Source organism: Girardinichthys multiradiatus, chromosome 2 (genome assembly GCF_021462225.1).
Source record: "Girardinichthys multiradiatus isolate DD_20200921_A chromosome 2, DD_fGirMul_XY1, whole genome shotgun sequence".
Lineage (NCBI taxonomy): Eukaryota > Metazoa > Chordata > Actinopteri > Cyprinodontiformes > Goodeidae > Girardinichthys > Girardinichthys multiradiatus.
The window spans coordinates 34,291,430-34,307,781 of NC_061795.1; the positions used below are offsets into that span (position 1 = coordinate 34,291,430).

Genomic DNA, 16,352 nt, shown 5'->3' on the forward strand with positions numbered 1-16,352 from the left:
TTTGCTGTTATGAAAGCGTCACCCTCGTCAGTTTGTAGTCAGATTAACGGAGATATTTGTCAGTTGGATTTCATCTTTTAACAATAATTAAATGATTTACACGCATACAGGGGTTGCTGGGATTTACGGCACATTATTTTTTTAGCGTACTTTTAGTTTGCTTGTAACGTGTGCCTGTCCTCGGGAGGATTATGAAAGCTGAAATGGATAAAATCCTCTCCTTGGCAGATGGAGAGAGCATCGCCGAGCTTCAGAAGTACCTGTCCTCCCTGACAAATGACCAGGTAGGTCGATTTACAAAGCGAAGTTGACTCCTTTATGTAACTGTATGATTGTGATGTCTGGTTGTTTACATATCACTTCCCCCTTTGCATGATTTTCTAGCTTATTACTGCGACAACCAACAGCGCACTAAAGGGTAAGAAGGTCGGTTCCATGCTAAAAGGGATATTTAAAGGTAAGTAGACATTGTGAACTCTTTATGTCGTTTTTAATTCTCATTAAAGTGAATCTCGTCCCCAGTTGGATTTAATATGAGGCTAAGTTGGAGTGGTTCAATGTCAAGCATGATGAGAATAAAGTATGTGGTTGCTTGCTTGTCTGCAGGATCTCCAGCTGTTTCCAGTGAAGGGGCGAATCGCAGACTTCTGGTGTATGAACACCTCATTCCTCTGTGTGAGTCTGGGGATCTTCAGGCTGAGGTGGCAGCTGATATCATCGGTCTGCTGATGCTGGAGGTAAAAAAAAAGAAAAAGTAATCTGATTTTAGTAGCTTAAAAGTCTCCTTTCCATTCGGCATCTATGTCTTGCAAAACTGTTACCCCTTTTCTCATGTTGCCAAAATGCAACCATAAACTATAATGTATTTTATTAGGTTTCAATGTGACATAAAATAGTGCATGATTGTAAACTGGTAGCGCATAGATGCATGTTTTATTTCCAATTTCTTTTTACAAATCAGAATCTGAAAAGTGTGGAGTACATTGGTATTAGCCTCCTTTACTCTGGTACTCCTAAATACAATTGTGTGCAACTAAATGCCTTCAGAAGTCACCTAGTTAGTGAACAGTGAGATGTTTGTTAGAAAACATTAGTGAACAGACCGCATCATGAAGGCCAAGGAGCAGACAGGTCAGGGATGAAGTTGTGGAGAAATTTAAATCAGCAACATATAGACATTTTACTGTAAGTGTCGAGATGTGCAAAGCAGGTAAACTAAAAGACTTGTAGCTGTAACTGCAGCAAAAGGTGGTTCTACAAACATTGACTCAAGTGGGCTGAATAAAAGATTCACTGGAGATTTACAAAAAATTAAACCATGTATCTCTTTCCTTCCACGTCACAGTTGAACATTACTTTGTGTTGGTTTATAACATAAAATACTTAAAAGTTTGCTGTGGTAACGTCTTTTATTAACGTCACGCACAGACTCATACGCTGTCTGGATCATCTCTTGCCAAACTGGCTGCTCTGTTTGTCGATGCTATTAAAGTTGGAAAGATGGGCAGCGGGAAATCGCTGGAGCTGTTTCCTACTATCCTTACTGCCCTCGCCGCATGTGAAGCCTTGTCATACGGCAAAGGTAAATGCTAACAGTTGGCCCGAATGGTATATATGAGGTGTAAATGTGTGAGGAATACATTTCAAAACATGACTTGTTTTACTTTAAGGGGAACTCAGCGGTGAAGAATATAAAAAGCAGCTTATTAACAGCCTCTGCTCAAGCAGGTAAAGACATGTTGGCTCTCAACAAACTCCAGCTGTTCTTTACTAGTTCCTGACCATTAATGATGCTCATAGACTGTTTTCCTTTCTGTTTTCCATGCAGATGGGATCCACAATGTGTTATCCACTTGACAACCATGTTTAGGTAATCAACATTTCAGCTCTGTTAAATTTCTTTCCACTGAAGGAAACCTTATTAGCCCCACGCCAAAGATCTTTGGTTGCCTTAATTTCTGCTGTTTCTTCATCTACCCCGTATTGAGTTGACCGTTTTGGGCATAATAGATGTAAGTCTTTCATGGAAAAAGGTTACATAGGTGTAGGAATGCGTTGGCATGAGGTTGCTGCATTATGGTGACCTTCTGTAAAAATACAGCATTTTCACAGTTTTTACAGATAAAATGTGAAACCAAAATATAAAATATGATCTAATTGCTTTTATTTAAAACAGGGAGGCAACGATTATGCCAACTGAAGCTAAAAAAACAGGACATGTCGAATATTACAAGTATAATATATACCTTTTTACTGTTATTTTGATTTTTATACTTAGACTTGAGCGAAAAATGTAGAATTAAAAACCTACTAAATTACTAATGGTTTACAAGCGCATATTCCCCATAATGTTTGGCCTTTATTGGCGTTCTGTTCAATATTCCGTAACATGAGTATAACCAGTCGGATATTTTGGTTGGATCTGATCAGGTAGTGAACCTGCAATCAGTTGGTTGACCAACATGCCTCCTGTAGCTTAAGAATTGTATTTTTAAACCAGTTTTACCTTAAGAAGAACGAGAGAGCTGACAAGATTGGTGACCAAAAGTCCTTCCTAGCAGCCAAATTTCTCTTGTCTTGTAAGAGAGGGAAAGATATAAGATCCTTCTTTCAGCCAACTGACTATTCCACAGCGACGTGTGGGTGAGAGGAGCATCGCTAATCTATACTCCATACATCTGGTGAAACCTCTGATCTCTCATTAAAACAACTTGAGCCCAAACTAATGGTTTAATTAGAACCTTTACTGGTTTTAAACTTCAGCATACCAGGATACACGAAAGTGGCCCATGCAGAATCAGCTAATAGAACAGCTATGGGGATTTATTTAACACCGTAGACTACCTAGAATTGTTATAGCCTCATTTGTAAGTTGTTGTTTTTTTTGTTGTAAGTTGTACGTTTTTTTGTGATGTGTTGGAAAAAAGTTCTTCAAAATGTAGGAAAAATGTAGAAAACTCACTTGGGGAAAAGCATGAAGTTTAGAAGGAAAACCTTCATGGGGACTTTATCTATGTTAGTGTTTGCCTATTTTTAGGGATGTGCCGCTGTCATCAGAGGAGCTGCAGTTTCTGGTCGAGAAAGTCCTGAGAATGTTCTCCAAACTGGATCTGCAGGAGATCCCGCCACTGGTTTATCAACTTCTGCTTTTATCTGCTAAAGTATGTTTGTTCTAAGTTTTCTTTATTTTCTGACATACGTTTACATGATTTTCCTGCTGCTAAACAATTGTAATGCTTTCCCTAAACTATTCTTTATTCCTTAACTAGGGTTGTAAGAAAAAGATCCTGGATGGAATCGTCAGTTACTTTAGGGACCAAGACCTTCGGCAAGAAGAAGAGCAGAAAGACGGAGAGTGAGAGACTCGTATTTTCCCTCCTCAGTTTACTCTCTACTGTACTGCAAACTTTGTATTTACTCATTTTTAATCCTTGTTCTTAGGAACTTGCATCTAGAGGTTCAGACTATTCCACAGGACCAGTTGAGGCATGTGGAGGGAACTGTTATTCTCCACATTGTTTTTGCTATAAGACTGGACCATGAGCTCGGAAGGGAGATCCTCAAAAGCTTTAAGGTTGCGTGCAGCACAGCTTTTCAATGTTTTTCATGATTATTTTAAACACATTGAATAAAGACTATGTTTCAGCTGTGCTATGAGCTTGTTTGTGTTTCTGCAGACATCATATGGGAACTTGTGTCCTTTCAGTGTTGCCTTGTTGCTCTCAGTAGCACGTATCCAGCGATATGAGGAGCAGGTAAGAACAGCTTCCATGTTCCTTATGTTTTCCTCTTTCATATTAAAATCTGTGTTAGATAATTGTCTTCTTCATGTTCCCACATTACTGGTAGGTGTTTGACCTTTTGAAAGGGGCTGTAATTAAGAGCTTCAAGGATGAGCAGCTGCAGCAAGGGTCGAAGTTCCTACAGGACCTGCTACCGGGACACTGCAGTGTGGCCAAGATGATACTGGACACCGTTAAGAACAGGTAATGAACTTCGGAGTTAAGAAACCGGTTCTGCTTTCTACTAAAACTAAAATCAAACTATCTTTAACATTGAAATAAACTAAATGCATTAATCGTGTTTTAATTGAGTCCTCCTTCTGTGCAGTGTATTTGGATGGGATCATGTCACTCAGGGACTGGTGCAGCTTGGGTTCTTTCTTATGGACACATTTGGACCCAAACCTGGACCATTTGGCAAGTCCACAGAGGGGCCTGTTGGTGTAGCCCGGACCCCCTCTCAGCAGGCCTGCAAGTTGGGAGGACAGATGCTCCTGCAGGGCTTTAAGGTACAATAAGATTTACTTTAATAATTATTTAGTATTTTGCTAAATGGCTCAAGCTCAGTCAGTTAGATCTGTTCTCAGTTGGATTAAGATCTCGACTTTGGGCCTTTCTAACAGATTAATATGCTTTGATCTAAACCTTTCAATTGTAGCTTTTGCTGAATGTTTATTGTTCTGCTGAAGGAACCTCCCTCTACCAGGTTTTCCTCCAGGATTGCTCTGTATTGGTCTCCATCCATCTGTCTATCAGCTCTGACCAGCTTTCCTGTCTCTGTACGAGGAAGGCATTCCAACATGATGCTGCTACTACCATGTTTTAGTATGGGCTTGGCGTGTTCATGGTTATGTGCAGTGTTAGTTTTCCTGCCACACACTGTGTTTTGCGTGCAGGCAAAGAAGTTTGGTTTTCGTCCCATCTGTCCAGAACACCTTCTGTTTGCTGGGTCCCCTAGATGGCTTGTGACAAACTGCAAACGGGGCTCTTCCTACCTTTCTTTCAACAATTGCTTTCATCTTACAAGTCTCTATAAAGGTCTGATTTAGTACACGTCCATTAGTTGGACTGAACAGATTCCCCCACCTGAGCTGTAGATCTCTGCAGCTCCTCCAGAGTTACCATAGTCCTCTTAGCTGTTTGTGAATACTTTTTCAAGGCACTGTAATTGGCTCATGCCGGATCCAAGTTACATGTTTTATTGCCTTCTCACTGACGCCTGTGTCCATCTACAACAGATGCACGAGCCAATCAGAGGCGAGATACTGGAGCAGGTCCTGAATCGTCTGGTCACAAAGACCGCCTCGCCTGTCAGCCATTACTTGGGTAATAAAAGATTTTGATGGTTATGTCAGCATTTTGGTTTAGTAATGTGAGAACTCCAGCAACATTTAGGCACAAAGAAGCAAAACCTTTCAGCATTTACGTTTATATGGCAGTAACTAATGCTGTTTTTAATGTTTTGGCTTATCAGACCTTTTCTCTGACATTGTGATCTCTGCTCCAATGATTCTCCTGGAGTCATCCTCCAAGGTTACGGAGACATTCGACCACTTGACGTACCTGCCTTTGGCAACCGTTCAGGGTCTTCTGAAAGCTGTGCAGGTACCTAAACAGACCGATATGTTTTTAAGACGTAAAGGTTTCTGCAGGTAAACCTTTTATTTCTGTTTTCATCTCCAGCCCTTGCTCAAGGTCAGCATGTCTTTGAAAGATTCTTTAATTTTGGTGCTCCGCAAGGCCATGTTTTCCAGGTATGAGCAGCTTTGCTCTTAATTAGACTAATCCCATAAGTGAATGAATTCCCTCCTCACACCGTTTATCCCTTTACATCACCCTCCATCAGCCAGTTGGATGGCAGGAAGTCTGCTGTGACGGGCTTTTTGCTGTTGCTGAAAAACTTCAAGGTGTTGGGTAGCTTGGCTTCGAGTCAAAGTACCCAGGCTATCTCCTCCAGCCAGGTATGGTTCCAACTCCTCTTTTTACAACCACAGACCGCTTGTTGGTGGGATATTAATCGCTTGTTTTATTGTGTAGGTCCAAGTGGATGTTCACTCTCGCTACAACTCTGCTGCCAATGAAGCCTTTTGCCTGGAGATTCTCAGCAGCCTGCGCCGCTGCCTTGGCCAGCAGGCCGATGTGCGCCTTATGCTCTATGAGGTAGGAGATCCTGTTTTTTCGATAATTCTTTACTAAAAACTTTGGATTTTTTTTACTAATACTCTAGCATTCCTGCATTCATTACAGATGAGACTAGAAAAGCAGCCCAAATGTTTACATCTGTTAAACATTTAGTTTTTGAAAGGCTTGTTGAATGATTGAGCGAGCTGATTTTTACTGTTTTTCAGGGTTTCTATGATGTTCTCCGTCGCAACTCTCAACTTGCCAGCTCCATCATGCAGACCCTTCTCTCACAGGTTTGTACTAAAGCCTTTCACGAAACAAAGGCCTCAGTACTCCCTCTGGCCATTCAAGTGGAGATGGCCGAACTGGACGCCTAAGAGCATTTCGAAATTGCGTGAGCAGTGAATTGTAGTGCCTAATCTGTCAGAATACTCTCAATATTGACAAAGTTGGTGTAGCGATTCTGCTTTTGTCTGAGCAAATGCTCCAAATTTGAACCAAACATTAGACCTTCACGTTCTTCTCTTCCAGTAATGATTTCTGAGTCTTGTTTATGCTTGTTAATCCAGCGGCTGGCTGGTTGCACAAACCATACGTCATCAATACATCAGTTTCTCGACCTGCAAAGCCAGCTGGCTTAACACGTTTTCTGGGTATATGTCAGCTGATGCGGGCCTGTGATTACCTTGCCTGGTGATTTGGACGTCAAATTTGCCAAGCAAGGCCACACAGGTCCTTTCCTGAAACACATGCAGACGGCAAAAAGACACCGTAATCCTGCTTTAACAACCCAGAAAACGTGTTAAAAAGCCTAAAAATAGATATTAGAGATTTTTAACTAAAAAATGAATTATTCATTTGACTTCAGTTTAGAGCACGTTGTTTAAGCAAGTAGCTATTTTCTTGTAGCTTTTTCCTGATTTTTTTTTTAAGAATAAACATTCAGCTTTTGTGGAATGAGCTAAGGGAAATGGGCCTCTGTGTTGCATCAAATTTGTACTTTAGGGAAATGGGAAGTTAGGGATTACAACTTAATGTTTTATTAACATAAAAATATTACAAGTTTAATTAAAAAAAATGTATTCTAAAGGAAAAAAAACGACATTAAAAAGAGCAAATTTTTAACTCGTTTTCCCCCTCACTAAGTAAATGTGAGATAAAGCTGCAGCAATAAAAGAGGCATTTATTTTCAGGTTGTGGATGGTGCTGTGTTTATGCGTCTTTCATTAAAAAGTGTACATTACGCGTTTGCATCCTCAGGTGAGACGGTACTACGAGCCTGAACAGGACCTGCTTCCCCCTGTCAAACTGGAGCCGTGCATCGCTGCTCACGGGGACCAAGTCTACCTGCAGGAGCCGCTGGTACCCCGTCTCCTTTCAAGCTTTGCAGTCATGTCTTGCTTGTGTTGAGGAGTACTCTAAGACTGTTATTTTTGTTGTTTTTCAGGCACATCTAGTGAGCTGTACTGTTCACTGCCTAATGTGGCTGCAGAATACACAACGAGCTGCAAGCCTCAACGCTGATGACAGCGATGACGACGAGGAAGAGGAGGAGGGTTACAAGTCTGAATTACAGACGATCCTAGAGAGCATGACGAGACGCATGATCAAATGTGAGCTGGAGGACTTTGAACTGGTAGGAAATGAAGAACTTTTCTTTGACAAAATTATAAAGCATCAGCTCAGTTGAGTAAAATGTGTCGTTTAGGGATGCATCCATTCATGCAACAGTAGGCCTTTACTTTTAAAGTCTCCGTCCCTGTTAGTTGTTTATGTTTAACTTGAGAAGCTGAAGCACCATTTGAATCTGTGCGTTGCCTACTTTGATTAGGACAAGTCGGCAGAGTTTTCTCTGGGATCCAGCGTTGGGGTGAAGAATAACATCTACGCTGTGCTGGTGATGGGACTGCACGAGGTCCTGATGGAGTACAACTTCATCAAAGCAAACTACAAGTAACAATCAATTCTTTCTCAGGGGTTCTGCAAGGAGTCCTAAATTTATTTATGCAGTCATTCCTAAATACGTCCAACGTTTCTGTACTTGTTCTTAAATTTAAATTTCAGTTATGTTTTACATTGAAATATTTGTTCTTACATCAACCTTTCTATTCTTTTTTTATACACAAGCTAATTTCTCCTGAAACTGTTTTGCTGTATGTTTGGGCAGTTATATTAAAACATTCTTATATTGTTATCCACTGCTAGCCTCTAAAAGTATTGTGCTTAGTGAGGCTGAAACTCACTGTAAGTGGTGTTTAAGGTCTGGTAATCTGTGTTTAAAAGCACTGGACTAACAAGCCAGGGTCAAAAAAATATCAACTCAAGTTGACAAATTTATATTTAAATTTCCTAATATGATATGTTAGGTAAAACTATTTTATAAAGCTATTACAGTAACTTAATTCATAATTAACCTAAGGCCTGAATTTGAATAACAATGCTCCAGAAAGGTCACAAAGTCTTAAATTTACCAAACTTGCAGAAACCCTGCTTTGCATCCACTACCTTACAGCGTTGTGGTTGGATTAAAAAGTACTGATGAACTGATGTCTCCGTCCTGCAGTAAGACTCGCTTTGAGGAACTTCTCGAGCTCTTCCACCGCCACCACAAACTGTCCGAGATCTTGAAGGAGAAATCTGGAAAGGGACGAGGGCCCTCACACAAGACTCCTCGCAGTTTACTCTCCATGGGCTTTGTATCGACTCTCATCACCGTCCTCTTCAGGTAAAATCTCCCAGCTTTCTGCATGCAGAGCTATGGGATCACCATGTTTCATAAATCGCTTTAAAGCACCCTCTGTTTTTAGTGGTCCCTTTTAGTAAAGCTATATTTCTCCTTTATTACAGTAACATGATCTCAGAATAAAATGCGTAGAAACATCCAAATTTTAATTTATGATTTATGTATTGTGGAGAAAATGCGTAAACATACATAAAACGTTAACAGATTGTTAAAACCCCTAACAATTCCTTTAAAGTAGAGATTTTTTTAATATAAGTTTGTTTTGTTGATTAGTGTCTCTACAAACTTTAATTTAGTAACCAATGCCTCCCTGTTTCTCTGGGGAGAAATGTTTTGTTGTGGAAAACAACAAAAGCACACCGCAATTTAGCAATAGAACGATCGAATAAAGAATAAAAGAATAAGAAAAGAAAATAATGAGACTAAAACAACTAAGATGTGTAGTTTTTAACAGAGATTTAAATGAATCTCTGGTCTGAGTTGTGCAGTTCTTGATCACCCTTGCTTTATAGTACAAGTCTTGGTCATCCAAAATAAATATTTCTAACATGACGTGACACGGAGGCACTTTTCTTTCGGGCTACTCTTCAAACTGGGAAAGACGACAGAACATGCCTTTCAAGTAGGGGTTGGCGATATGGATTTAGAATTTTATCACGATATTTTGTACCACTATTGTCATACCAATAAAAGTGATAAAACACTATAAAGTCTTTTTTTAGATAACTGTGTGGCTGTGACTGCACGTCACAGCAGCTGCAAACACAAATACTGCTCTTGACAAGTATTCCCATTTGAAACTGGCTTCTTCAGGACCCCAGTTACATAAAGAAGTGTGATTTTTTTTTTTTTTTTCATCACAGTGATTGTATTTAATCATATTTATGTATATTTAGTGATGCTCTAATGGAACAAACAACAGAGAAAAGAGTAAAGGTAACAATCCCAACTAATACAGGCAGTTTTTGGAGTTATCACAATAATTCAAAACTCTAGTCGTAAGAAATTTTTCATGATAAACGATACGGTAAATGTCCAAATCTACATTTAAGTTTAGTAGATGTGCTGCAGGGGCTCCAGCAATTCCCCTACCATTACCTAAGGGCGGCACCCCGCCCCTCAAGACGATCGCAGCATGTAGTAATAGTACGTTATCACAGGTAATGTCATTCATTTTATTAGATCACGTGAGCGATTTCTGATAACTGAGTGGCAATAATTGTTGAGGAGCATTTATATGACAAACAAATAAAAAGATGATTGGTATAACAACATTTTTTTTTAACTGAGCAAATGTTTTTCTTTTCCAGAGATAATAATCAAAGCAGAGAGGGGGCGCTGTCGGTGCTCCGCTCAAGCGGGGAGTTTGTGCGTTATGCTCTGAGTGTTGCTGTTCAGAAGATCCAACAGCTGGAGGAAACCGGACACACGGACGGGCCTGACGGGCAGTATTCCGACAGAACTTTCCGCTTCCTCTGCGACATGACAAGGTTCAACATCCCTGCGTGTTTAGGAGCCTTTGGTTTCGCAGTTTATAGTATTACTTTTTACAGCTGGGACAGTTGCAGATGATGAGCGACCTGTGTCTGAATGTTTCCCAGTGTGCTGATGTGGCGTTACACGAACATCCCCAGCGCCGTGGAGGAGGCCGGGAAGAAGGAGAAGCGCTGCAGCTTGTCTCAGCTTTGTTTGGAGGGTCTGCTCAAGATCTTCACAGCCTGCCAGCAGCGCTACCCAGAGAAGATGGCCCAGCTGCTTTCTACCATGGGTTAGATATGCACTGCAGAGGTACTGAAGACTACAACTGAAAAAAGTAGCCGTCATTCATATTTAAATCTCTTACAGATGTTGCAGAAGATGAAGCCGAGCAGGACGATGCTGCAGAAATGAACTACTTTTACATCAGACAGTTTCAGGTAGAAGCCTTAATGTTCCTTTCTTTACTAAAGGGTGTGCAGCTGATATTTTGATGTCAACTACACTAGATGGAAATTAATTCGCCAAATATTTGCTCATTAACAGAGGGCGCTGTTCACTCAGTTAAGTGGAGGTGAGGAGGAATTCAACAGCCGAGAAGCCCAGCTGCTGGTCAGCATTTTGACCGTGCTCTCACGTCAGCTGAAGCCCTCATCCAAACAGGCAAGCTGCACTGTTACGTTGACATCATCGTGCAGGGTGGAGTATTTTCTCTGACTGATCTACTTTAAATTTACAGTTTGTTCAGATGATCACCTGGACTGTGAAGATCTGCAAGGAAACTAGTTTTGGTTGGTGCAGTTTATCTCTTTGAGCTTGTTAAGTGCACAGAAACTTATCTGGAAGCGAACTTTTCTTTATGTGTCTTTTTTTGTGGTTTTAGAGGACTCTGCATTCTGCAAGGGGCTTCTGTCCCTTCTCCTCAGTCTGCACGTCCTCTACAAGACCCCAGCCAGCCTGTTGCTAGAGCTTTGCCAAGACATTCACAGCCAGTTGGGAGATATTGATCAGGTGACTGATGTTACACTTTTCTAGGGTTTGTAGCCCAAGCATCGTAATTTTGTATTCCAACATTCAGGGCTATAAAACTGTACTCTCCTTTCAATGCTGCATCAGAGGCCCCCATAATATCACCCAGTGGATGTAAACTGTGCTTTAAAGCATCATGTGTAGTTGGTAGTTTGTAGATGTGATGAAAAACTTCAGAGTTTACGTCATCAAAAACATTTTTGTACATATATTTACCTATTTTCCTTTATTTATTTTTTTTTTTTTTACTTCATCCATTTTTATAACCAATTCAGTCTTCATTTTTGCTATTTCTCTCCACCTACAGAACCGTCCACAATAATGGCCACCCCTGGCATTAAAATTGCAGTAGCATAATTATAAACTTTAATTTTATTATTTTATAAATACTTTCTGGAAAAAAGTAACAAAAAGGCATTTTTTTTTTTTTACTTTTTCAAAGTAGATCTGAGTTTTTATAAACTTTTAATCAGTAATCCATGACTTTTTCTTTCTCTGGGGAATAAGCTGCCAGCAGGACCTTGTTAGAGTAAATTAACTCATTTTAATATTAGGATATTTGACAAAAGAAAAAAAAAATGGTGGTCTCTACTAGTAAATTGAAAATGGTCTTTCTGTAGGATAATTAACCAAGACCTATTTCCAAATTAATACAGATATATTTAAGACACAAAGTCAACCTCCTCCCATGGCAGTCCCAGTCCCCAGATATAAATCCCACTGAAACCTTGCGTTGCGAGCTAAAATGAAGATGGCATTCAGACATCTGGATGATCTACAGAGACTGTGCGAAGAGAAATGGTCAAACATCCCTTTTGCTGGATGCTCCAGCCTTACGTCATGTAATAATGGCAAAGGTCTTCTATTTTTCTCCATGTGAGTAAATTCAGATTGCATTTTTAGTGCCAATACATCTGTAGCCCTGCACGTTTTCAACAGAGTTTACAAAACAAACACTTTAATTTCCCTTTAGGATTAATAAAGTTTATTTTTGAATTTGAATACAGCCTAATCAGCCCCCATCATATATTGCTTTCTTTCTCTATAATCAGGATGTGGAGGTGGAAAAACAGTCTCATTTTACCATTATTAACATGAAAACGGCAACAACAGCAGCTGTAAGTATCTGTTTTCCAGCTGCAAGCTTTGGATTTATTGTGGAATTCCTCGAGTGTCTCTACATCGTCTCTTTTTGACTTTTAAATCTTGGCCCAGCTGCTGGTCCTGTCTCAAGTTGACAGAGTTCTCGATGAAGTGGACTGGCTTATAGCGCGGAGGAAAAGTCAAGCAAGTTCTGATAAATCTGGCTCTGGTAAGGTCCTCTTTCTCACAGATGCTCGGTTGGATTATTTATCAAAGCCGCAGACAGTGAGTGGTGCTTGAACTTCTCTGATTGTAGCCGAGGCCTCCCAGGCTGCAGGTCAGCAGGATCCGGTTGAGAAGGCGGTGACTCTGCAGCTGGGAACCCTCCTGACTGCTTTAAATGAGCTGGTCCAGACGGCTCTTCTGCCCGGAAACTGCACCGTAACGCTGCTGAGAGAGCTGAGCCGTACCTACACCATCCTCACCACCCTGGTCAAATATGTGTGTATCTGTCCAGTTGATCATTTCAGTGACTGTCAAAATCCCATTGTGACATTTTCTTGTCTTTGATATCCACATATTAGTATATCCAGGTGTGTGCCAGCCAGCACGGATCATTGCCAAATAGATTTGAAAAACTGGTAGGTCTGAAGTATTTTCAGCTAGTTTTCATTTCCTCTGAATTGTTAAACTAATTCAGTGCTTCTTCTGTGTAGGTTAAACTGTCTGGTTCCCACCTGACTCCACAGTGCTACTCCTTTATCACCTACGTCCAGGTAGTCACAATCCGTTCAGCATTATTGGCATAAAAAGCAACCTCATCCTTCACAGGAAGCATTACGTTTTTTCGTACAATATTTTTTTCCTCGGTTAGAGTGGAGAATCCAGCACTGGAGATGACAAGAAGAAAAAGAAAAGGAACGAGGTGAACACAGCTGCCTCGGTGAGGACTTTAACCTTGCAGAAATGAATGATCAAAGCTGGGGTGGGTGAGAAGAGTTGAGACGATTGGTTACAAAAACAGCACAATTACTTAATTTTTTGACAATGAAATATACAGATATATCCATAAGAAAATGAATGGCTTTTAAGAGTGTTGTATATTAATGGAAAGTTAAGTGGAAGGAAAAAAGTGGATTGTGAAGCAAAGTCCATTGAACAGTTTAGGGAAAAATCTCAAGGCCTGGGCTGAGAGTGAGTTTCAAGCTCCACCAAACACAGATGTGTTTGGGACATGAGCTACAACTGCTGGATTCCTTGTGGTAATCCACTCCTAAACCGGACACGACATCAGAACCGTCTTACCTGGGCTAAGGAAGATAAGGATCGAACAGATGCTCATTTTTCCCCAAGTCCTCTTTACAGTGAAACCTAAATTTGGCATTTTATTTCGAGAGTAGAGATTTCTACAGTCAGTGATGCTTTGGGGAGCCATGTGATACGCTGGTGCTGGTCCAAAGTTGTCTACCAGGAAAGCATTTGTTTCCCTCTACTAAGAAGCTTTATGAAGATGAGGATTTCATTTTCCATCAGGGCTTGGCACCTGCCCACCCTGCCAAAAGTATCAATACCTGCTTCAAGGACCCTAGCATCACTGCACTTGGGTTAGCCAGCAAATTTGCCTGATGAAAACCCTAAGAGAACCTGTGGAGGAAGATTAGAGACCAAACAATGCAGATGAGCTGAAGGCTGCTAGTGTATATTAGTTTTATGTTTTTTAAATTAAAGAAGATAAAGAATTTGTATGGTGTTTAGTTAATTTATTGAGTTGCACATCTACACAAGTGATAACTGAATTGATTATGAGGCTCAGTCATAGCTGCAATTGATCTAGATTGATCAATTTCTTTCTCTTGACAGGCAAAGCTTCTGCGTGAGACAAAGGCCATCCCCAACCTGATCTTCAGCATTGAACAGTACGAGAAGTTCCTCATCACACTCTCCAAGAAATCAAAGGTCTGTGCAAACCGGTTTATAGAAACAAAATACACAAATACTAAACAAAAACACACAAGTTCTTGTTTGTAAATTGGGACATTTTTTCCAGGTCAATCTGATGCAGTACATGAAGCTGAGCACTTCGAGAGATTTTCGCATCAATGCTGCTACCTTGGATGCAGCCCTGCAGGAGCAGGAGGAACCTGAGGAGGTCAGTGACGTCTCATGATTTTTATCTCTCTTCAAATCTCAAACGAGTTTACTCCTGATGCAAGAAAGAAACATAAAAATCTTCATATGACTTCGAGTTTTCAAGAGGCTGGTCCGCCAAATGTCTCATCGTTCTTATTTCTCAGACTCAGAAGTCGCAGGACACAGAGGCGCAGGAGCCCAAACAGAAGAAGAGAAAACAGTGAGTCGGAAACAACTTGTCTTCTGTGCATCATGAGCCCAGCCTGCTGCTGACGTGTTTCAGGAGAACGGCCCAAGAAACAGCTACCTTCCTTTGCTCAAAGAGCCTTTGTTGTTGCTGATGATTTGGTAGATGTCCAAGGCCTCACCTGTGGAAAGTTTTGCACACTTTGTTTAAAAATCTCTCATATTTATGTCACTTTACTAAAAGAACCATCTTTTAAATATGAAGCACACTCAGATTATTTTTATTCAAATAGGATTTAGTTTTTTCCTATTTTTCATGATTAGTTTGTCTTCCTTTTCTGATATTATCTGAATTTTCTGATAAACAAGCTGCCAGTTTTCGAGTAAAAGCATGTTCAGGAAAGTATAGTATAGATTTATACACACTAAGTTCAGTGAAAGATTGGAGGTGCAGATGCAGTGCTTCACAAAGGTTTTCTGTTATTGCATATTTCATTATAGTTCAGCTTAGATGGTGTACATACAGAAATCATTCACATTAGTAGAAATTAGTAAGGAAACAGATCAGATCAATGACATCTGTGCATGCCAAACCGTTAATGGGTATGAGTTTTAATTTGGATGTTTTTGGCTAAATAAATTGTTCCCGTTACATCTCAGATTTCCTCTTGTATTTTTTGTGCATTGTGCATATTAAAAACATTATTTACAAAAACAATTAGCTTGGTATTCAAAGGAAAATGGTTCATAAAGCTAACCAGAACTCACCAGGTGGAATACCATATCTCCTTTCCAGACCGGTGGGGTTGGAAGGAGTCACACAGTCCATGGTAACCTCCTTCCTCAGACACTGATCAATGTCCACCGCGCTAAAGAATGCCACTGACTGTGGAAGGTCCTGCATGCCTAATGCATGGGCAAACACACACCTGTGATAAAAAGCATCAATAAATGAGACAACTGTCCTACTTTGGAGATTCTAATAAAGAAAACCTGAACTGTTTTGCACAATGACCTCGTGAGCAGGTTTGTGATTTGTAGCGCCAGCGCAGCTCTGTAACGGTCTTCGCTGCGAACGAGGTAGCGCACTTCGTCGTGGATGCTGATGCAGAAACGGCCGTCGATGTTGTACTCCTCAAAGAGCCACTTCATGGCCACCAGCATCAGGTGCAGGTAGTCCACCGCGGAGCTCTGGACAGTCCAGTTCACTCTGCTTGTGATAAACTAGAAAGTCAAAATGACATATGCATCAACAACACATCATGATGGCAAAGCAAGTATTCTGTTGGTTACAGCCTTAATAATCAGTGGCGAATCTGATTCTGTCAGGTGAGAATTAGGGATGTTGGAGAAATCAGCAGCTGAACAAGACTGATTTTATGCTTTATCAGTTGATACATAGGCTGTACCTGCACTGAAAACACTCTTTAGTGGGAAAGTTGTTACTGAGTGAAGAAGAGTCAGCCGTCTTCAGTATTAGTGAAATTTTTAAAATAAAGGCAGACAAAGCATAAAAGGTGTAAAAAGCTCCTATAAAAGGAACCAGCATGTCTGTTGTTCATTCAGATTGCCACAAGGGGGAGCTAGACCTCAGCAGATAACTGAAACCTTATGAAAAGTCAAAGTTTGTTGTTTGTGGAAGATGTAGGATTAGGAAATGTTGGCAGCCTTTTGGAAATTTCAGAACTAGAGGTAAAGGTCTAATTATTGTACAGGGAATACAGAGGGACCTTGCTAGGCATGCTAGTTCTATAGAAAAGTTTAAAACGTTACCTTTGTGATCCTGCTGTCTTTGTTTT

General features: G+C 40.4%; 2 protein-coding genes across 3 annotated transcripts in view; one reads left to right on the plus strand and one right to left on the minus strand.

The window, feature by feature from the left end:
* On the plus strand, positions 1-15,212 carry fanci (FA complementation group I). Its single transcript, XM_047390989.1, has 37 exons — positions 1-284; positions 385-457; positions 607-737; positions 1,429-1,582; positions 1,671-1,728; positions 1,829-1,870; positions 3,038-3,161; positions 3,270-3,355; positions 3,442-3,574; positions 3,678-3,755; positions 3,850-3,986; positions 4,111-4,291; positions 5,021-5,108; positions 5,257-5,387; positions 5,466-5,536; positions 5,629-5,743; positions 5,820-5,942; positions 6,131-6,199; positions 7,167-7,268; positions 7,354-7,542; positions 7,738-7,859; positions 8,470-8,631; positions 9,960-10,139; positions 10,251-10,417; positions 10,495-10,565; positions 10,672-10,788; positions 10,865-10,916; positions 11,009-11,136; positions 12,207-12,272; positions 12,370-12,466; positions 12,554-12,738; positions 12,822-12,878; positions 12,954-13,013; positions 13,112-13,180; positions 14,098-14,193; positions 14,285-14,386; positions 14,532-15,212. Exons 1-37 carry the CDS (start codon positions 192-194, stop codon positions 14,589-14,591), a joined length of 3,969 nt encoding a protein of 1,322 aa, XP_047246945.1. The 5' UTR covers positions 1-191; the 3' UTR covers positions 14,592-15,212.
* Positions 12,992-16,352, minus strand: part of polg (polymerase (DNA directed), gamma) — a 16,781-nt gene continuing 13,420 nt past the window's right edge. Inside the window, exons 21-23 of one of the 2 annotated variants that reach the window (XM_047391009.1) lie at positions 15,569-15,777; positions 15,322-15,482; positions 12,992-13,127 (exon numbers count right to left, since the gene is read on the minus strand). In XM_047391009.1, the coding sequence (XP_047246965.1) occupies positions 13,108-13,127; positions 15,322-15,482; positions 15,569-15,777 (390 nt within the window). In that variant the 3' untranslated portion in view covers positions 12,992-13,107. Of the gene's footprint in view, positions 13,128-14,415; positions 14,736-15,321; positions 15,483-15,568; positions 15,778-16,352 lie in introns of those variants that run through there. The other variant, XM_047391001.1, reaches the window with a different exon arrangement.